The sequence below is a fragment of the Cephus cinctus genome, unplaced genomic scaffold (assembly GCF_000341935.2).
Source record: "Cephus cinctus unplaced genomic scaffold, Ccin1 Ccin1_scaffold0661, whole genome shotgun sequence".
Lineage (NCBI taxonomy): Eukaryota > Metazoa > Arthropoda > Insecta > Hymenoptera > Cephidae > Cephus > Cephus cinctus.
Window position 1 is genome coordinate 230,690 of NW_014333290.1, and position 22,990 is coordinate 253,679.

Sequence of the window (22,990 nt, forward strand, 5' to 3'; positions counted from 1 at the left end):
GGAACAGTCGTTTTCTTACTTTATTTTGTATAACGTGATGCAAATCTTCAAGGATATTTGAATAATTGTATGCGACGGTGTTGGGCGTACGATTAAAATATTGTTTTTATATTGCAATGCGGTATACTCGGTGAGATGAGATTTAAGGAGTTTGACAGTTAGCTGATCAACTTTAATTTAATGGAAGTGCCTCTTGCGAAGGTTATATAGTGGTTTTAGAATGTCAGATAACAGGTTTCATGCTGGACATGTTGATGGGGAAGTTTGGATGCTTGAAGGTAGGTCATGTACTTTAATTTTAGAGGACCGGCATTTTTGCCTTGAAATTTATTTTTTTACAGAAAATTCATTTATGTATGGAGTCTATAAATTACGAGGAGGCGTCGGGTTGCGTTGAAAATTTTTAAATTTTTATTTGAACGCTTCCAGAGGTTTTTGATATCTCTAAACACGATTTCAATGTGAAATCATAAAAATTTCGTTAAAAAATAATGTTATAACCTAAATGCGTCGAATTGAGAAGCAGACATTGAAGAGACTAAAACACGACCGTTAAACGATACATATGTATCTACCGGTCTATCAAACCGCAAACAGGCGAGCAAATACACTTGTATATATCAATGCGTATTGCATATTTTTCTGTGATTCGTCTTTATTTGTATGTTATACTAGTATCTGTTTCTGTCCACTGTAATGACCACCACGGCCTTCTGAAGGCTAAACAATTTCAGCAGAGCTATTGGGATATGTGTTTATATCGATATCTGCATTACTGGCTGTGCGACTAGACTTTGGCGCCATCTAGCAGAAAATATAATAAATGAATATAAAGCTTCATATAAACTTCTCGCTTCTCAGATAGATGATGCGACGTGTATCAAAATTTACGGTACGGTTCATTGTTTTGTTTTATTAATGAATTCTCATAAATGTGAAGTAGCAATTATTAGAATTGAAAATACGTGCGGTTGGCGCGCAGCCGTGTGAATTGAATTTAAAATTCGTGTAATTAATTATTTTCCAATGAGTGCATATCCATGCGCCACTTTGTGAGCGCATGCACGAATAATGTTTTTGATATTTTTCAGTTAAATCTAAAAAGATTTTGAAATAAGTCTACTATATACTTCGGGATACACCGCAAACAAAAGTATAGGTCTCCCAAGCATAATTATAGCTACGTAACCATAGAATACGGTTAACATGTGACAGGCATATTGTGTAGCTGCAGCAGTCATTTTTAAGTGATTACGTAATTTTTTCCAAAGTAGATCAGCTGTAGTGAAATACCTAGCACAGCTACATTTTCTCGTACATATTCGCAACAACTAAATTTCATAGTTGAAAAACTGAAGTATAGTCCACGCAACGACTTTACGTTGCGTAAAGTTTTATTTAACCATCTTTCAGCTACAGTAACGATATTGTCAGCCATAATACTATGGTTGTTATACCTATATTACGTGGCCACTGTACCAATATATATGATTATAGCAGCTATACGTTATAACTAATTCAGCTGTAATCTCTCAGTGATAACAGAATGGTTGTAGGGCCTATAGTATTTTTTCACTGTGACGACACGCCATCTGTTGGTCATTTATTACACTAGCAAGGAGAATCAAGCGCCATCTAGTTTCATCGGCTGAATGATAATTTTATATAAAATCTCGTTATTCTCATATCTGTTAGCTTATAAATAAAACGCGTAAATTATATTTACAAGTAAATCTGTTTTGTCGATTGATCTCTATAATATTATCCGCTCGAGTTGCACCTTTTCTCTCGATCCAAAAAATGAATCACTGATACACCTTTCCGTTTTGTCAACATACATGTTTTACTTCGTCTTCCTAACTCTTTACCATCTTATTCGTCTTAATTTTTATTTCTTCTTCTATCACTTGCACAATCATATCCTCTTTCTCTCTCTGTCTCTCTTTCTCTCTCTGTCTGTCTCTCTCTCTCTCTCTCTCTCTCTCTCTCTCTCTCTCTCTCTCTGTGTCTGTAACCTCTATCACACTTGACATTCACGCACTACAATTCGTTTATATTTTTTATGCACTCCTATTCTCAGGCAATCCCCAGGGGTTCTCATGTCCATTCCTCATGCATTCAGTGACACTTATTCCGTACACTCAAAAAATAAGTTTTAATTTAAAACTTTATAACTGATCATTAGGTTAACGACCCTTAAAATACGCAAAATCCCTGTTATAGGGTGCGAACTGACTGTCCGAGTTCGAATCAACGATTATCGACATACAGTCAACCCATACGTAACGTATGATGTCTAGGGGACTCTTTTACATTGTAAGTCATAGGAAGATGGCACCTCCGAAACATTTTATCCATGTACAGATTATAGGTATTCGTATATCTCGAAGAAATTCGAATAGAGAAGTCTAATAGCTATTGTTGTTCCTAAGTCAAATTGAAAATTAAACTATTAAATCTTTTTACCGATGGAACTTATAAATTCGTTTATCATACTTCGGTCTACCGTTATTTCTACAGAGCTATACAAAACAAATCGTTGAACCAACCAGACGTTAAAGGATTGTCTGATGTGTCGGGATAAAAAATTGTTTTCAACATGAACATAAACATAAATGCTAACGTCTTAGCACAGCGTAAGTCCCCATCAGAGATCTTATACGAATTTATGACACGCTATAAAAGCGGATAGGTTACACGTGCCCTTTTTACTTCCCGGCAAGAACGTAAGGATATTGTAGATGGCACTACCTGTTTAGCAGCGCGAGGAATTCTTGATGATTTATTGATTATATAGGTACTCTATCTACTTTTTCTCTGCCGTTTTATTTTCAAGGATGATTTTGACTTAACTTTCATTTATGCCGAGAATCATCTCGTGGCTACCACTGGACTCTTATTGATCTTTTTTTAAAAAGATGCAAACAGAGTTGAGTCTTTTTCGATAAATTATTTAAATATCATTATTATTTAGAATATTAATTGTGATATGATTCGCGCTGTTAATTACCGCCATATTTAAATTTTCATAGTCATTATCGAGACTACTTGTTTCGGATCAATACCTTGAAACACTTTTATTCCATCTTTATCTGTGTATTGCGAAATGTTCATTTCGAAAATAGACCTCTTGCCAAGTTTTTTGGCCATATTTTGACTGTACGGCGATGTGTATATACCGTAAAGTAAATTAACTCTGTAAAAAAATGGAATTTTTAATGACATTGTTGATTATCAAAAAAATCGAAATATAATTATACACTTCTTTCAATGTCTAATGAACATTGATTTTGCGTATTTTTTCTGATATCCTTTTTTTTTTACTTACTTAGGATTTTCTTTGGCAACTTCTTTGCCAGCTTTTAACAATTCAAAGGCAAGACCTTTTTGCCTGTCGGTTGGTCTTACAGTGACCAACTCGAATTCCGTGTAAGATTCGCAATCAGTATATAATTTGAACACGTCCACCTGCTTTTCAATGTATTCCATGTACCCGTACAAATCACTGAAGACACGACTTTGTGGCTTTTCTTCGTGTCTATCTTCTTTATTGCTTTCTGGACGGTTCTCCTTAGTATAGGTGCGCAAAATTAGTATTCCTGCAATTCGGCTAGTCTCTTCGTGGACAGCTATTATTTTCTTGTAATCGCTGTCACGTACCAGCGACCTACAATGAAACTTGATTATCTAATTTATAGTTGAACAAAACATTGCAACATTGATAAATGAATGTAATTTGTTCTGCAATCGATATTGGATCGACGGAATAATTTGGTTTTTAGTAAAATTTATGTCGTTTTGCATTATTGATTTGTTGTTTTAAATTTACATTTAAACGAGTAAAACTGTATAGATACTAATACTTCAGCTTTGCAGCCCCTTTATCCCCTAGTAGAAATTTCATTATGAAAATCAAATACGGTTCCAGTGGGGACCTTGACAGGTCCTGGACTAGGGTCTGTAATATTTTTAATTATGTTTTTGAGAATAAACTATACGTCGTAATATTAATAATTTTAGGCGAAAATATGTACGTGGAATCGAATCTTTGGCAAAAATTTATTATAAACTTTCGATATTATTACTACTTACGTCATCGTTATATATTTATCTTGATTAATAATCTTACGCTCATCGCGATCGGGGTCTGCATTCAGCATCAATCGATACATAAGAGTTTCGGTCTCAAGAAAAACATTGGTCAGCAACTCAATTAGCTCCTCATTATCTGCTTCATTGGCTTCCTCGATGAAATATCCTTCACAGGAACAGGAAAACCTTCGTTTCGCCATCTTAAATGTATATGTATAGCTACGTTTACGTAATTCGCAAGATAATGATAGAATAGATAGATAGATACAAGATAATGATAGATAGAATTTTGGGTCTTCAGGAACGGCATAGCACGTCTACTCTCTTAAAACGAATCAATTAATATTAACTGACTATCATCACAGGACGATAGGGACAATCATTGAAATTTTACTAATTGAATTAACGAAATTGACATACCTCCCGATTGAATCAGTACACAGGAAAAAAAAGGTTTTTTTTTTTAATATTACCGCAATAAAGTCAATTGGATATGTTGAAGTTAACATGAAAAATCTGTTTTTGTTAATTAATAAAATGTTAGTACATATGATAATCCAAATGGAGCGCTGAGTTCGTGAAAAGCTGTAAAAAGGTATTAATTTCTTTGTGCTCCGTCTAACGAAGCCTCAATTCAATTACAAATCTGAGAATTTATTACGAAAGAAAATTCAGTAATAATAGAAAAAAGACAGTCGTATTCTTACGCAGAACTCCCTGTCTAACCACTAATGCTTTCTCTACTTCGTTCGATACTTAACAGTTGCTAGTTTAAACTTCATCAAATGTATTGCTTAAAGTAGTATGGTCATGAATTGATTTTCAAGATTAAAATATGAAATAAATTTCAAATGAAAATTCATATCAATATTAACCTCCTGGTGAAATTTGTGGTCGATTGTTGGTCTGGTATGGTTGATAAAAATTAATGAAGAACTAGGAAATAACCCAGGGTCTTATGGGCAAATTACAGTTTTTGGGTTTTCACGTTAGATCCAAGATTAAAATATAGAAAAAATCCGAAAAAATCGGAAAAAAATTTACCACCAACTATGAACATTATTGACCGTTTGATACTTTTGTTATAAATAATTTCTGTTACTGGATGTCCGGGAATGGCGTAATGAGTAGATACGGCAACGTTGCGTCAGTTGAGTTCACGCAAGCGGGCATTTCAAATCTCCTTTCTCCAATGGTGAGCAACGAGCTATGATATTAACTTTTTTTTTTTCTCAAAAGATGGCCAGGTAGGTCTCCCAAATTTCCTTATTAATCAAGAATAATGAAAGGATAATGAAAAATTTATGAGTTTATTGAACAAGAAATAGGGAAATAGTAAAATAACTAGTTATGAATGATTATGACACTCACATATAGCATGGACTACGCGATCCCTACTTCAAACTCCTCGAAAAAATGCCGCTCGATTAGACAAAGAGGGACTGAGGTGGCGGCCAGTAGCTCTCCTTCTCTAATCCTCCCAGTGGCTATGTTGTCTATACATACACCCGTACTACGGCTGCTGATCAGAAAGAGACAGGGCTTGGCCGCCACCAGTCGCTATCTCTTTCTTTCAGCCGACCATGTTTTTCTACGCTTGTGTAGTCCATGCTATATGTCAATGGGAGGGGGGGGGGATACATGAGATAATATTTCTGAATTTGCAGCGTTGCCACATATGAAAACACGCTAGTCAAGAGAGCTACTATTGTTTGAGCAATAAATGAAAAATAATAAATATTGCCTCATTCTTGTATTCATGAAATTTAAAATTCAGAAAGGAAAATAATCATTATTTTTTGGTGTATTTTTATTTATTTTTTCCTGTGCACTCAACGACTCAACTGGAGTTTGACCATACTACTTTAATCTACTCATTTGTATAATGAATTTCGTACGACGTCATTATTCAAGTTTTAGCTCGACGATCGACAAGATTTTTCACATACGTCGTGTGGTGCATGTAACTAGATTTTTATACTGTCCGTAAACGTCCATTATAGTCATCCATTAATGGTTTCCCTATTAAACTTTGTAACCACTTTTATTATTCAGTTAAGGCGATGTCATACGAACCAAAAGTGCATTGTTTTACCTACTATATTAACGCACTATAATCAATGCACTTTAAAGTACGTAATGACTCACGAATATACGAGCAAAGTCCCTGTACATAAGCATCTCGGAAAAAAAAAGTATAATAATTTTATTACTGTTATCGCTGACATATGATCAGATCTACGCGATGACCTGGCGAAGTCAAACAACCCAAAGTATTTTGTCCACTCGAAAACTTTTTAAAACTATCATGCGAAATAACTTGATGTCTTTTTTCTTAATTTATCACTTGCCTGGCACGTAGAACTTCGAGCCACAATATACTGTTGAGGGGCACTTTTATATAGACCTCGTAGCAACCTTGTTGAAAAATTAACAGTCTATGGTTTTTCTGATCGGTATTCCGTCCTTACGTGGCGGGTATTTTCAGACACTGCAAAACACGCCTCACGCGCGCCTCTAATACAGATCCTCAGTATCTCGAATACCGTTATGTGATGGGATGTGGTGGGATATGGTGGGACCGCTTCCTCGCTCTCTTCTTTCTCGGTTACGTTGTACTCCTGTATATATTTCTCATGTTGCACTTCTTTCACGCTAATGATAAGGGCATAAATGATAAGATAACTTCGTGAGAGTCAACGCTGAAAATAAATTAATTAATCGATATCTACGTATGTCATCGACAGTATCTTCATCACGATTATGCAACTAACTTTCGCAATTGACCGAGTTCCGAAAAATCGTATTAGGATTTCCTATGTATCGATTCTTGATACACCCCCCCCCCCAAATTTGATGCTAATTATTCCTTTTTTTCAATACAAATTTTGTAGCGTTTTTGTATGTGTATTATATCGCAATTTTACCTGTATCTACCGCATACGATCTATATACATATGGTTCTGTGTTATCAGTAAGGGCGCTGATAGACGTAATGTTTCGATTGCTACATAAATACAGTCCTATAAATAATTCTGTGTTTTTGCTCCATTATTGTACATTATTCTTATGGATGAAATGTTTTATCGATGGCGACAATTCGTCTCGTAAATGTATAATGTTAAAAGGAAGTTGGAATTTACCATCCATTTGCGAGCAGTTTAATGTGCCATTAGAGATCTAGGCTAGCGATGCGAGTAAGGTAGGACTATGCTATATCAACTGCAGCAATGCATTTGTTTTACTATGCTTTCACACGACACGCCAGCGTGAACTATCGTGTTTCAAGTTCCGTTAAACGCACTATTAATGTGGTTCGGTGATAACACCCAATCGAAGATGAAAATCAGTACTTTTTGTATGTACTGGATAATAATTAAAAATTCGTCTATGCAGAATTTGAGATATGATTTAGTTTCTGAGATACAAAAAATCTAAAAGTGTTAATCACCACTATATAGATATATTCGGACTATAAAAATGAATAATTTCGAAAATTCAATTTCTCCATCTTCGTACGTAAAAGTGTCATGGATTTTTTTCTCGAATGCTGAGGTTATCTTATATTTTGACTTACTTTTTTTTTTTCAACCAAAAATCCTGGAATTTTTTTTACTGCCTGTTTAACACGCCATTTCCCATTACTATTATGATTATCATCATCGGACCAACTTTTAACAGTTGCCAGACTCGATGGAATTGTTACGGCGTAGTTCATTATCATCATGAAGCTTTATAAATTGGCATTCAGTTGGTTATCGAATTTTTTCTTATCGCAGTGGATTCTGTTCGAACGATAATATATCTGAAGATCGTATGATTGCGGTTAAATCTGTTTTTTTCCTCTTTATTAACATTCATGTGTTTTTTATATACCTAAAATAAGTTAATATCTTTATTTGAAATTGTTTACGTACGCGAATAGCGTAGTTTTGAATTTCGCGAATATTGTTTTTTTTTTCCCGTGTCATCAATATGGTGTACAATTTATCTGCATTTTAAACGTTTTTTTAGAAATTCTTTTTTAACTGTGTTATCGTATTGTTATGCCGTGACGAACTATAGCGTTATAGATTCAATACGACGTACAAGATTTCGCCGCTATGACTTCACGAACTGATTTTATTAATAAAGAAACAGACAACAGACAGAGTGTAGAAGAGAAAATCTTTTATTTCGCTCTCTAGAGGATCTCCTCTTTACAAATGCTCGACTGAAACTGTCCTTAGATACTGCGTTTTCTAATAAGGTAAAATTAGTCTAACTGGAACGAGGAATTTTTGGACAGGAAGAGAGGATTTTTTGTATAGTTGGGAAATTGCTATTTTAAAAATGCAGGAAACAACGGTTTCTATATTTTTGGAATTAGGGATAATTTTAGGATTGGAAAAATGTAGGGAACTTCCAGGGTAACGGTTCCTTATGGGCTATGTTATAATAGAGGGGCATAACAGTGTATTGCATAATTCCGTTATAACACGTTTTAACGAAATCACGTGAGATTATTATATTTTATCAAATATTTATTTAACTGTAATGGATACACAGTACTGATGTATTTAACAAATAGATGGGTAAGTCTTGCAGATAACTAAGTGGACTTAGTAAATAATTCATTAAGAAACGAATTAATGAACTTGCTGTCAGTTGAGTTTATCAACGTTAGTTTATCTTGCTTTGTATGAACATACATGTACATTTATATTATCTGGAGTCCGTATTATGGTTCAGTATAACAATGCACAGGTGGCATACTAATTTCAAAGGAAACAGCGGTTTAAGGAAAAAAAAAACAGAGGTACTGGTAGTTTGTACTGATGAAAATTTCCTTAAAAAAAGGAATATAAAGCTTATTGAAAGTAGCGTGTAAAAAATTAATTATCAATAAATTCCGGCATCATTCTACATATATTTATATTTCTTCCATACAACGTTTATTCGTTCATTAATAATTTTTCCGTATTTTTATGAGATTCGCGGAAAATTTATATTAAAATTAATTACCACGTTTTTTACTTTGTGAAAATATACGTGTGCCTGTGCATCAGCAAAGTTTGTGCAGTGATAAAGTTTTTGTGTCTCCAGTGCGAAATGCATAAAGAGTAATGCAGTGTCGCGCGCATCCTGTAACGTCATTTTGAAGTTACTATTCTAACATGCGCCGACGGCGTCGTCGTCATCGTTCGTCGTCGTGATGTAGTTACGACGTAGACCGTCTAGTGATATCACGTGTGACGTGCATCGACTAATAGTACGCGAACATACTGCTCGCGAGTTGCATTAACGTATAGGTGCATCTCAACTTCACGTGAAAAGGGTGAAAGTGCAGTGAAAATGCATCGGGTATCAAAAGAAGATTACGACTGCATTTTTTTCAACGGTTGGCCACTGGATGTGCATCGTATCAATTGCAACCGTCCCATCTCAGTTCCATGACTTCTGACAGTGTTTTGAACGCAGGTTTTTCTTTAATTGAAAATTTTTCAACAATTTCAACGTAACGTGGATACTTACAGTGCATTGTCTTTGTACGCGTGTGGTATATCTATAAGCATTGAATATCAATTAATTGTGGGGATAAAACGTGGGATTAATGTTTTTTTTTTTACTGTTTTATTCCGTATTTTTTAGTATAAGCTATTGAAGTAATTGTGTTTTTTTGTGTTATTAAATTTTTAAGTTTCAAGGGTCGAACTTGTCACGTGTTAAATATTGTAAAATAGTAATTTTTCAAAATATCATTCATTCGAATTGCTACTGCTGCTTGTGTGATCTGTTTGAAGGAGATTTAAAGTATTGGTCGGATGTTATCAGATACCCAGATGCTGCTTGGTATTTGAATTTGAAGTTTGTGGTGCACTTGTAATGTTATATCGTCGATAACAAATTGAAAATTGTATGCCGAATTTAAATAGTCTGTTACTTATACGGTTTAATGCTTGGAGCAGGAATCATGGAAAAATTCGTTTATTCGTTAGTAAAGATTGAATGAAGTATATATCTCAAGTGCATTTTTGGTCATACGCAACCTGCAGTTGTTCACAGGGACCAGGAAATTATGAGCGCTTTTTGCAACGGGGAATTGGGAAGTTGGTTTTTTAATCACGAAAACTTAGCATTGAGAAACTTTCTAGCTGGAAATTACATCCGGCAGGACTCGTGACCTTCGACTATAATATGCAGCAGGACACTGTTCGACGTGTAGAATATAATTAGGAACTACTTAGAAAATTCGGATGATTTAGGATTTTCGAAATTCTTTATCTCACGTCTCTGCTATCTTGTATCGATAGGTCTTCTTTATTAGGTTCATAAAGTTATTTTTTTCAAGAGTAACATTGCCTAGACACAGTAATTTTACTTACTTTTGTACAAAGAGGTGAAAACTTCTTGTACTCAAATATCTTGTATATAAGTGAAGCAATGCTTTTTTCTTTAAGTACATGTTTCAACTAAACGAAGTTAATAAAAAAATTTATTTTTGCTAGTTATTCAACCTTAGTTTAATTCGGGGTATTTATCGAGTAATTTAGTTATACTTAGATTAGTTCAGTCAGATATTATACTGATATCTTTATTATATTTCGAACTTATTCTATATCAGTATACTGAGTGCTTTTCTCGTGGGAATGACGACAGAAAATGAATTCCTGGAAGACTTCTCGGAGATGTGTCTGAACGAGGGTCTACGCATTGCGAGTCCACACGAGATACTATTGCGAAACAATTTGAAACATTGCAAGTGTATTATTCATCGACTGCTTTCGCAGGTGAAATTTTAAGTTTTAATTAAAAAAAAAAGTTAAAAGTTAAAAAACATTTCCTTAGAATCACGTACAATGAAAAGTATGTTCCATTAAAATATTTGTTGTAGTAAACTCCGATATTCCGCAGATATTAAACAAAATTGACAACTAACGTTATTGTGTAACATATTAATGGAGGCTTTAAAATAATATTATGTTCCACCGAGTACATTTCTCAGCTATTTCAGTCAGCCCTTAAATGATTCCCAAAGTTTACTATCATAATAGTAAGTCATAATATGAGTAATGATACCGATCTTTAGAGATTATAATTATATTATTTAAATAATTTTTTGTTTCTGGTTCCGATATTTTTTTATCATTAGAGCTCATCTATATGCTTGGACAAATTTGAAAAATTTGATTTCATGATTTTGAATAAAATGTACTAAGAGTAAAATACGATTCACTAGATGTTTGTATCTTTAATCAAGTGCCAGATAAAAAATGTATGCGTTGAATAACATATTTGGGTCTAGCATTGCTGCTGTGAAACGTAAAATTTACAAACGGGGTAAGAATGTTTATTTACACATAGCAATGTGCTACACTCGGAAAGATAACATTCTTACGAGCAGCAATTGAGATTGCTCTTAGTACTGTCAAAGCTGTTTACAGACCGCGTAACTTAGTCGCCCAAACATTATACAAATTTCAGTGTGCATATATACGTATATAATACGTATGTAGGTGAAAGTTACTCAAAGAAAAAACAGCATATATATTTTAATCCTTTCGTCGAATCTAATAATAAGAAAGTAATATTTTTGTTTTAGGAATTTTCTCAACTCACAAAGGAACTGACGGCGGCTCGGGAACAGGTCCTCGAGAGAGAAGAAGAAATTTCTGAACTCAAGGCAGAACGCAACAACACTCGGGTACATTTTATTTGCTGAGTTTAATTTAGATTTTAATTAAAACCTTGATACCAATATCTGATTAATTGATTAATACATTGATCTGATTAATACATGATTAATAATATCTAAGCTTCAATAACTCGTGTGATAACGGCATTTGGCTGTATCATAGATCTTCAATTAATTAACTTTGACTAATAAAGTCTAATTTTTGAAACATAAAGAACGACTTGGAGCCTGTAAGACTGACACTGGACATCGGGATTATTTTTATACGTATTAAATTATAGATGAAAGAATAATTAATTTTTTATTTAGTTTCATAATTACTTGAGTGTCTTTCTGAGATAATTGCAACATAATAACCAATTGGATTTTATATATAGAAACGTTACGAGGCTCACAAATAAAATGAACAGGATCTGTCAGACTTGAGTCCTGTAACTAAAGGTTCAGGGAAGTTTTAAACTTATGATTGATTACAGTTAGCAAGTATTCAGAAAACTGACTAAAACCGAATGGTTAAAACCAGTCTATTGTGGGTATCAGTGAATGAGTCCTATCTACTTATAAGCCCTGGTATTACATAGTTTGCTGGGTAAACAGCTGTGTAAATTATTATTTGCTGTTTGATTTATTGGATTGGCTTACGCATAAAAAAAATATGTTAATACCGTCCAATAATATCAGCAAAAGCATTAAAATTGTGTTAATTAAAATGAACGTTCATATCCAAATATAGAATCGTTTGTATCTTTAAATAAGCTAATGGAAAATATCACTTTTAGTAATCTTCCTGCAACCTTTTAGCTTATAGAGAAATTTATAATTAAAAAATATCATTGGTACGATCAGTAAAATGTACATTTTAAGATCGTATAAAATTCTTATAACCTGTTGGATTTACTTTAGATGGAAATTTTGTGAAGACCACAGTACGTATTTGATTACTAAGGCTTATCTAACCAAATAATTGGACCCTGAAAAAATCGAAATGTGTTGTAAAATATTGAGAACAGTCGGAAATCATAAAGGTTGTATTAGATACTAGAACTTTAGTTAAGGGTATTAGGGCTTAGGGTATATTCAAAGATCTAGATAATCCGTTGCTTTTTTCAAGTAAACTCTTCTAATACGGCTTGTAAATCAAGAAAATCTAATTTACGAAAGTGGGTAGTGTAGTTGGTAGTTTAAAAAAATTATCGGCATGATTTTCATATAATATCATTTTTACAGCTTCTGTTGGAACATCTAGAGTGTTTGGTATCTCGGCACGAAAGATCTCTCAGGATGACTGTAGTAAAACGACAAGCCGCCGCTCAATCCGGAGTTTCATCCGAAGTTGAGGTACTCAAAGCCCTCAAGAGTCTTTTCGAGCATCACAAAGCCCTTGATGAGAAGGTAATGTCAAAGAAATTTTGTAATAGTTTAAATTACAAAACGCGACAGTACCTTGTTACATTTTTATTAATACGTTGTATTGGCTGTTTGATGTTTCTTAAAAATTATTTTCAGGTTCGAGAGCGACTTCGCGTGGCTCTGGAAAGAAATACGACTCTAGAAGAGGAACTAGCCCACACCAAAGAAGAGGTAAGACTATCTTTCATGTTTTAAACAAAAATAACATTCTGCGATATCCGTAAGTAATATTAGTCTAATTATACGGTTTTTTTAAAAAGAAATTTAAATTCATACTTTAATTATTTTTTATTTTTTCTTTGTATTGAAAGGTGGGACATACCCTACCCTAGTAGAAATTTTCATCTGTAATCACAAGACCTGTCTAGACCTTACTGGGCCAGTATAGACTAACTAGACCTTCATGGATCCTCGATTTTTATAATGAAATCTCTAGTGGGGCATTTATTTTTTGATAGTTACAATTGCGTTTTCTGTTATCAAATTATTAAATAAACTGCCATTAATCGAGAATAGTTCTTTCAACTCTTATTAATACAATTTGTCTGGTTAGCGTTTGTTTTATATCGGATTATTTTGTCTTGCAGCTCCAACAGTATAAAGTGAGCGGACATGCTCCAAAAGCCATAGAAGATAGACCCAAAGAGAACGGTCAGCTCGACGACAGTCAACAAAATAAGGTATGCAGACGTTTACTCAAAAAAGTGCACTGGAACAAGTGCCTTAAAGTGAATGATGCACTCAGAAATCAAATGCATCATTCACCCGTATATACATGTATACACTCGTATATATATGTATACGTTGCTTAGTGTACAAGCGATTTCGAGTGTACGTTCACCGATGTACTTATGGAACTCTTTCACTGTGCATGATTATCCTTAGTGTCACGATATCTACGTTAGCGGCTGCATCGCTCTTTGGCAATCATTAATATACCTCACAAACACGCTCAGAATAACTAAATCATTCTTTCAAAATTCATCACATTTATCTCATCCTGTTACTTGTTTCTAACTGAAGATTGAATCACATTTACAAACATATTATTTTTATATCAATATATTATATCTAGGTCCAATATGATATATATATATATATATATATATTTAGAATAGAATTTTTAAGTCTAGCTAAGTGTATGGCACTGATTGTTTAAATGATTAGGAAATTTGTTTATAATAAAATATAGAACAAATCTCATTCATATAAATTTTTGATAATTGTATTTTACAACAATCCATTCCAAGGGAATCAAATTGAGTCATATTTTAATTTTTTCCTGATATTCATTTAAATCTCTTCAATGCGCACCAATTTTATTCATCTATTTCTTTGAATTTCATTTATACCATGTTTGAAAGACCAATCACGAGTTCACGAGAATATTACTGTATTTAGGCACGCAATCGTACCATGATATTCGTTTCTGATGAAAAACAAAAAAAAATGTAGAGAAAGTCGATATTTTCAATTCTATTTCGTTGAATCCCCATATAACGCGTTGCTCCATTCATATCCACGCTGTTCATCTCTAGTAGAAGGGAAATGGGTCAAGGGACCACGATCGCTAACGGGTGCAATTTCCGTTAAAATAGGTCAACGTTAAAGACTATTACTATCTATGAGTAGTGGATTTAGTTTACCTGAATTTTGCCGAATATTAAAACTAATCTTTCGTTAAAAGAAAACTTGCCTTTAATTCACATTTAAAAATAAGTCTGATGACTCGTTTGAAGATCGCTCGCGCAATCTAAGCAATAACACAAATCACAATAAAAATAAGAATCAAAGATTATGCACAACCAAAATGAGTCTTGATGACTGTATCTACATGGGATATTACTCATGACATTTCATTAACAAGGAGCTTACGCCTAGTAGCACGTACAATAGTTTTTAATCAGAACTTAGAAACTTGCACCATATAGAAACTAACAGCATATGGATATATTTTTATAATTGTCATTCATACAAAAATTCTGTTAAAACGAAATCTAAAAGTTTTATCTTCGAAATCATCTACAGAATGGCTGTTTTATCTAAAGTGACCAATGCTGACACCTTTTTTTTTGTGGCAACTGGTCAATTATAGAAATATATCAGTTTAGTAGTATTGCATGGTAGAGATCTTGTAGTATCTACGTGTGGAATTTGCGTGATGCGTGGCGATGCAGGACAGGCAAAGCGAGCGAGGCATTCTGAATGTAGTGTTGTGATCGGGCAGAGTCAGACCGAGCAGGCAGGAAGCCAACAGCAGCAGCAACCTGAGCAACAGCAGCAGCAACAACAACAGTCGCAAAAACTAGGTACAGAGAAGCCAGCCGAGATTGCCAGTAGACTCAGCAACGGCACTCTTGATCCCAACGACCAGGATTCCGCTGTTCGTGTTATTGACTTACAAGCCACACTTGACAAGCAGGTATGGAATTGCAATATGCCTGGTGAAGTCCAATGGAACTGTACTAAAGGACTTAAGGAACTTGTTCCTAGGAACGATATCTTTATAGATGGTACGAAGAGAATTTCTGTACGCATAACAGAGAAACAGGTTCTTATTAATCTTTGGACAGAACGAATCTATCCTTAAGTTTTCTTTAAAGACACGAACTTTGTTATGTTACCTAAAGATGATATCTGAGATCCCGTTTATACGTACGAGCTTCACTTTAATTTATCACTGAAATAGTCAATTATTCTGCATTTGATTGTTGGAATAAATATAATCATTTTTTTATCTGTGCCAAGAATTATTACACACATTTAATTTTATATCGGGTCAATTAGATAATACATTAGTTACATTTTTAATGTACAGATGTCGTGTTTGATTATTCATATATTATTAGCGATCGGTACATTGATTATCATTCATGACATAATATCAGCGATGAACCTTCCATTCATCATATACCATTGTAAGTATGGTATATGAGTAGTCGTAACTACTGATTAGATTTTATTCTGAGTAATTCGCAAGAAAGATATGGGATTGATTGATCGAGATTGACTTTTTTCAATGTAAATAGTATGATCACGTGATCTTTATTGTAGTCTATGATTAAAAATGTCTTGTGATCATTATTGTTAATCTTAAGATTCTGATAGTGCCCATGGCATGTTATATGGAATGACTACGTGTTACGCGTACTGTATTGGCATGATTATTACGTACGTATGAATCTTCCCTACAGACTCTTCGTATTAGTAAAGTGAGCTAAAGTAGATTTATTTAAATGATTATTATTAGCGACTGCATTCGAGTCACGTAGAAAATATATTTGACGTTACGCACGAGTTATTATTAACAAATTATATTGAATTCTGTTAACATTTCAGAGTTCTGAACTGAGCACATGGCAACGTCGGGTCGCAGAAATGAGTGGACGTGTCGCGGAACTCGAGGAGAATTTGTCGAAGGCGCAGAAGGACCTGTTGAAGACGCAAGAGACGAACGTTAAGTTGCAAAGGGATCTGCGTGAAAATGTTGCCCAGAAAGAAGATCAAGAGGAGAGAATCGCGACGCTTGAGAAACGTTATTTGAATGCTCAACGCGAGTCCACGAGTTTACACGATCTTAACGAGAAGCTGGAGCAAGAACTACAACACAAGGAAGCTCAGCTGAAGGTACAAGATCTCCCGCTGTTGATTAATAACGAAATTGAGAGCACAATAATTTGATAGCTAAATGAAATTTGCTTCGACGAAAGAAAAGTTATTAAAACTTTTCAATGGGCAAAAACGTAAAGATTTAACTGTATATTGCAGCTGGAAGGATTCCAGTTATTTTAACGAAATTCTTCTTTGGACGAGTAATGAAGTTTTGTGTTTTGAATTGCCGTCCCATCTTGTAAACGATCGTAAGCAAGGTATTGTTTGTACAGTTGCAGGAGGAAAAGATTGCTGCTATACAAGAGAAACTGGAACTGGCCGAACAAAAACTCGCCCAATATGCAAAGTTACCAGAAATGGAGGAGCAGCTGAAGCAGAGGATGGAGGCTCTGACCCAGGTGAGGAGGCCCAACCAGGTACGCAGGGGAATCACATCATGAACATGCCATAACTTCTTCCTTCACTTCTTTCTGACTGTCTGTCTCTCTTTCTGTGCTCGTGCCTGTGTTTAAAATTTGATTTTACTTCTTCATTTATTTGTCATTTCATTATCATCGTGTCTCTCACGTCTGATTTAATTGTGTTTCCAAAAGAATGTCTACTTTATATCTTTTTTTCTTTAGAAATGTTCTCTTATTCAATTCTCGTTTAGAACTACTGTTTATATATACTAAGCGACTATCGCCCTTTTCCATTCATAAAATCGAACAAATTTAATTTTGTGATTGATTTCTTGATCAATTTTTTTCGCGTTTATTTTATAGACAATTATAATATTAATCTTGTCTTAATATTCTATTTGCTTATATAGATTTTTTGTTGTTTAATAAAAATCAGAGAATTTTTTTTTATTTAGATGGATTATATTTTCGACTAGATTTACAGTGGTAGTATAGATTTTATAGAATAGATCCTAGAACACGTTATTAGAAGAAATTTGTATATATTGGAAATGAATTCTAATTTTTTAACAATTCACTCTCTGTGGGCTTTCGACTCTATACTGTTCAAAATGTACTATAAGAATATTATATACTGTTCTGTATAATGTTAAAAAGAGTTGTATATTTCCATGAAAATTATATATTCGATGGAACACCTAATAGTTTATCATAGTAATATTGTTCCTACCAAAGAATGAGAAATACATGAGGATCGTATTGAAGGTTGATTTATTGAAAAAAATTAAACAGACAGAATTAACCAATTTATTGAAAGAATCAATCGAATTCATTAGACAGCATATATTTTAAGTTAAAATTCATAAATCCTATCGAACATTAGATAATATTCCCATCTTGTTGATACGTACATGGTTTAAAGCGGAATGAAAGAAATGCGATTTTTTGTGATTTCCATTTTAATCGACGTTCAAATTTACTAAGCAGGCTCAGGAGAGACACGGTAGTGCGGAAGACCGAATTCAAAGACTGGAAACGCAACTCGAGGAAAAGAATGCCGAAGTGATACGTCTAAATCAGCGTCTTAAAATGAATGAAGAGCACAACAGTCGCCTTAGTACTACTGTCGATAAACTATTATCAGGTCAGCTGATTTTCATACTAAATTTAATATTAAATTAGATATATTGTTTGTTCAATATTGCATTTTAATAATATCTTCCATACAGAATCAAACGAGAGGTTACAGGTGCATTTGAAGGAAAGAATGCACGCTCTTGAAGAGAAGAATGCGTTAACGCAAGAACTAGAAAAGACACGAAAAATCGCAGAGGATCTGCAGAACGAAAAGGCAGAAATTGTCAAGGAGTTAGGAAAGGCGCGGCTAGAAATTGACAATGTGAAACGACAAATGCTTCAGCAAGAAATCGCTTTTAATATTCAACAAACCGACGCCCTTACAAGAAGCCTTTCACCAAATGCTGTCGATCCGGGTAGTTTTTCGAGAAGCGCAAGTCACAGCAGTTTCGATACGCATTCATTGCCACGAAGAAGTGCTAAGAGGTCAACCATGGAGGAGGACTCTGCTAAGGTACATCGAGTCTTATAAATTCTCATTGTAATTATTTCCTTGACTGGATCTTTAAAAATATCTAGATTCTTCGAATGATAATTCTTATATCGTAACAGTAACGATGAATCGTTATTCGACTATTGTATTTTAAATTAATCTTCTTCTTTTTCAGAGTTATGTAGCTCGCACGTTAGCTGAACAGGAATGGGAAAAGTTGCAACAGGCTCACGTGCTCGCAAACGTTCAGCAAGCTTTCGACGTTTCCAGCGATGCTGAAGGAGACGGCGACAACGAGAGTATTTTTAGTTCCGCAGCAGACGTCATCAGTCCAACTGGACACACCGACGCCCAGACTTTGGCTTTGATGCTTCAGGAGCAGTTGGACGCTATCAATAACGAGATTAGACTTATCCAGGTAATATAAAATTATTCCAATGCCTTTTATATTTATAAGTCCTGTTATAATCAAACTTTATACTTGTACTCTCGATATCATACGGCTCTAAAATAATTCGAGCGTCTCTTGTTGTATAAATTTTTTCCCTATTGAACGTCACGGTGAGCATACTGGCAAGGAAGAAATCAATTGCATTTATAAAGTCTAGAGATCTGAAAATAGCCTGCCTTACATTCAGCCTATGATATTGTTTCCTTTCTTTTTTATAATGTACAGAAATGGGTTTTATTGGTAAGGAGGTCAATGAGATATCAATTATTACTATTTCTAGGAAGAGAAGCAGAGCACAGAAGCAAGAGCGGAAGAATTGGAGTCCCGGGTTGGAAGCTTGGAGCATATGAATTTATTGGCTCGTGGTCGCAGCCTCGAGAGAGCATCTCCTCCGCTCAGTGGGCGATCTACTCCAAAATCCCATCACAGTCCAAATAGGGACTACCTGCACAAATATCATACCGTAAGTATCAATTATGTTGCGTGGAACGATTTAAGTTTTCGCGCATTTCTTTTGAAATCGTTTAACGATTTCTTGGTGACGTGCTGCATGACTTTTTTTTATCATCTTTTTTTTTCGTGAAATGACTTATCATCATCGACGAAACTATTCATTACATGACGTTTCGACAGACTTCCCTTTGTAAATAATAATAATAATGTGTGGGTCGTATTCAATTATCTTTGGGATTTCGAGTTTGTTGTATACATATATGCGTTCCTTTTCTTATTACCATTTAATGACTTATCCTATTCTGGTGGCCTTACTTCTTACGTCCTTCAACCATATAGGCATACGTAGAGGTTTTTCAATATCATAAAATACGTGAGTTTTCAGAATTTATTAATTGCGTCATAAGCTGATGTAACTATCGATATAATTATTGTTTCGCCGCGCTAATCAAGATTCATTCTTTAGTGTAAAACATGGATGTATCTTTTTTGTCCTTCAATTTCTCTAGTTGAAGGTTAATACTAGTTTGTATCTTTTTCTTTACACCCATGCAATCTGGCTAATTGTAAGAGATTGGAGCATTGAGATAACGAAGCTGTTTTAAAGATCCATGATATCACTATGAGACCAATGATTTCTCATTACGTGTCTTGGAGCGTACTTCTATGAGAAATGTCGTATCAGTAGATTTTGAAATTTTGCAAATTCAGTTATCGACAAACGGTTTGGTGGACGTTGATTTTGGTGTTACAGGCACCAGCCTCAATGTCCCCAGCACACCTTCATCAGTACGCTGCTTCTCTAGCTAGTCCAGGACAACTCTCCGAGTCTCTTCCTGCGAGCCAGGTTCGTTGGACACCTGAACTTTATGACAAAGAAGTCCGCAATAGAAATCGGTTTACGAGACAATCGCAAAAATTACAATTAAGAAATACAATGGATCCAGTCCAGTAAGGCACTTGGTTGGACTAATGGAAGGAATAATTTTTTATTTCACATTGCTTTTGGCATATTTCTTATTTTTATTAGCGCTATTATTGTCAGTAGGCACGACAGGCTATTTAATATTATATCATTACTTTTTTACATATTTTCATTCGTTCGCTTCATATCCGATTGATCTATTAACATCAATGATTCATCATCTATAAATGATACGCTTGAAAATATGCATGACTAACATCACGAGGAATTTTTAGAAACATGAAGTAGTGTAGGAAAATTCCTAACAGTAACGCATCACATGAAACAATAATCTAGTTTTAAATAAAATAAATATTTTTATAATGATTTGAAATTGTACGGTTAGTTCCTATTCATCGTATTGAAAGTATATGCGAAGAATATAAATCCACGGTATTGCCGTAAATAACGTTTATGAATTTTGTATAATGTCAAAATAATTAATTCCATTGCAATAGAGCTAGAACCTCCATCATAACCTCTTACAATTAATGCATCTTAATCTTCAATGGTACCAAAGCAATCCATCTATTTTTATGCTTCAAAGAGTTACTCTGATAGTAGATCTTGGTTGCAGTCTTCTTTGCCAACTTTTTGTTTTTAATATTATTATTGTAAAAGGACTTTTGAGAAAAGGACACATTTTAAATAAAGCTTACTAATTTTTCTGTGATTCCTAACAAAAAAGATATAATGCTTTCTGCCTGTGGCAGCTGCAGTTGTCTGGTGAGGAACTGCATTCTGTAAGTGAGAGGGACAGCACCGGAGGTGCAGGAAGTGCCGGAAGCGACGCAGCATCCCCATTAACTGCCAGATCACTAAGGCTCGAACGAGTAGTTCAAGCGTTGGCTCACAGTCAAGAGGAATTAAGAAGGTATCAGATCTTTATTTCTTATACCATACTAACTATAGCGACGAATTTTAAAACGGTAATTCAAAGTATCATCGACATTGGCTATGTTGATATCCCAATGGTCATAATGACGATTCGCAACTAATATGACAAAATTTGCATTATACCACCTCAAGAAAGTGTGTACCACTTTTGGTTAAAAAAAAAATGGTACCGTTCATTTTGCATTGGGGTGATCATTGAATTTTTTGCTACCCGTTTTTGTGAAACACTTACAGATACGGCAGATTGAGTTATCTTAAAATTTTTGAAAAATGTATTTTTTTTGCGTAAAATATTTAGTGCAGACTATTATTATTAGAGCTTATTTGCTTAAAATTCGCACATTGCACCTCTTCTGATCTGTCGCATCTATAAGACTGTATATTGGCGAACACGAAATATTATGAAAACAAGCATTCTTTTCGGAACTTAATAATTTGCAAAAAAAAAGTCTACAAGAGAGTTTGGTGTTTGATCGCAATGTTTCTGATGTAATATCTTTTGATCTAGAACTATCTCTATGCTTCGCAATATTGATAGAAACGCACGATAGAAAAGAAAACAATGCATCACTCGCTTTTGCAGTACGTGATTAATTTAATCTGTTGCATTCAGACACTAAACAATTCATACATCCACAAAGTATTGTGCGCGTGCTAAAGATGCAAATTAATGAACTGTCACATATCATTACACCTGATCAATTAATTCACGGCAAATCAGTAATTTGCATCTATGGCGGAATCTTTAGTAGATTTATAAAAAAGCAAGCACGATAAGAAAGGCTTTGACAAATATCAGTGCTGATAAAGCTTAAGCAAGATCTTTCGGTTGCTAAAGCTCTTCTGCAATTGGTTGTTACTCGAATTCGCAAATTTGTGGTATTGTCAATATTGTGAATTGTCCATGCCGCCAGACGCACGGGACAAAGTGGATTTTCTAGCAGTGGCTTCTCCGCGAACAGGTTAATTAACAATTCTAATATTGCATGCACACGGTATGCGCACGTGCCGCAGTGCGCCGTAAATCAAAATGGTCACGCAAAGGATCTCGTCCTCGAGGAAAACCTACCTAGCAATCGTCACGGTAATAGAAAATGTCTTCTACTGTCACTTTTAAGTCTTCCGACAGAGAATTACACTGGAATAGTTTGAGATATTTGTACGTACAATGACAAATGTATATTACACATTAATGGCTCATGCTTGAGATATTCACGAAAAAAAAAAAGATTCCATTGTCTGAAATTGAGATTTGACGTTTTTAGTAAAATTGGTCATTCTCTTGCGGAAGCTAATAAAACAAGCTGAATGAAAACTATTCCTTGATAAATTCTTAGTGGTTAATTTTTTTTTTTTTGGGAATTTATCTCCGGTCAAAAGAAATGTCCGTGGTTTCTATTTACGGGCACAGCGGCACGGACGAAGAACCTGATAGATACGAATTCTTGGAACCAATTGATAATAG

General features: G+C 34.4%; 2 protein-coding genes across 17 annotated transcripts in view; one reads left to right on the forward strand and one right to left on the reverse strand.

Annotated features, from left to right (window-relative positions):
- Positions 1 to 22,990, forward strand: part of LOC107269437 (liprin-alpha-1) — a 46,782-nt gene that overhangs the window by 12,460 nt on the left and 11,332 nt on the right. For 4 of the 15 annotated variants that reach the window (XM_015743272.2, XM_015743271.2, XM_015743278.2 and 1 more), the window contains exons 2-14: positions 11,675 to 11,776; positions 12,995 to 13,159; positions 13,274 to 13,348; positions 13,765 to 13,857; positions 15,405 to 15,599; positions 16,517 to 16,804; positions 17,062 to 17,205; positions 18,175 to 18,334; positions 18,420 to 18,781; positions 18,936 to 19,178; positions 19,492 to 19,674; positions 20,419 to 20,511; positions 21,342 to 21,502. In XM_015743272.2, the coding sequence (XP_015598758.1) occupies positions 11,675 to 11,776; positions 12,995 to 13,159; positions 13,274 to 13,348; positions 13,765 to 13,857; positions 15,405 to 15,599; positions 16,517 to 16,804; positions 17,062 to 17,205; positions 18,175 to 18,334; positions 18,420 to 18,781; positions 18,936 to 19,178; positions 19,492 to 19,674; positions 20,419 to 20,511; positions 21,342 to 21,502 (2,264 nt within the window). Of the gene's footprint in view, positions 1 to 9,338; positions 9,590 to 10,696; positions 10,863 to 11,674; positions 11,777 to 12,994; positions 13,160 to 13,273; positions 13,349 to 13,764; positions 13,858 to 15,404; positions 15,600 to 16,516; positions 16,805 to 17,061; positions 17,206 to 18,174; positions 18,335 to 18,419; positions 18,782 to 18,935; positions 19,179 to 19,491; positions 19,675 to 20,418; positions 20,512 to 21,341; positions 21,503 to 22,439; positions 22,488 to 22,990 lie in introns of those variants that run through there. The other 11 variants (XM_015743266.2, XM_015743273.2, XM_015743274.2 and 8 more) reach the window with 9 other exon arrangements.
- On the reverse strand, positions 1,359 to 6,703 carry LOC107269439. 2 transcript variants are annotated; one of them, XM_015743282.2, is made up of 4 exons: positions 6,444 to 6,703; positions 4,093 to 4,292; positions 3,329 to 3,667; positions 1,359 to 3,196 (listed from the first exon to the last, which is right to left on the reverse strand). In XM_015743282.2, exons 2-4 carry the CDS (start codon positions 4,290 to 4,292, stop codon positions 3,019 to 3,021), a joined length of 717 nt encoding a protein of 238 aa, XP_015598768.1. In that variant the 5' UTR covers positions 6,444 to 6,703; the 3' UTR covers positions 1,359 to 3,018. The 2 variants fall into 2 exon arrangements, with proteins under 2 accessions (XP_015598768.1, XP_024942502.1); XM_025086734.1 differs by having other exon boundaries at positions 4,093 to 4,258; positions 6,444 to 6,702.

Coding starts and splice junctions, on each gene's coding strand:
- LOC107269439 (XM_015743282.2), bottom strand. CDS start 4,292: ATGGCGAAACGAAGGTTTTCCTGTTCCTGTGAAGGATATTTCATCGAG. Junction 3,668..4,092: donor GATAAATATATAACGATGAC/GTAAGTAGTAAT, acceptor GTTTCATTGTAG/GTCGCTGGTACGTGACAGCG. Junction 3,197..3,328: donor GTTGCCAAAGAAAATCCTAA/GTAAGTAAAAAA, acceptor ATTTTTTTACAG/AGTTAATTTACTTTACGGTA.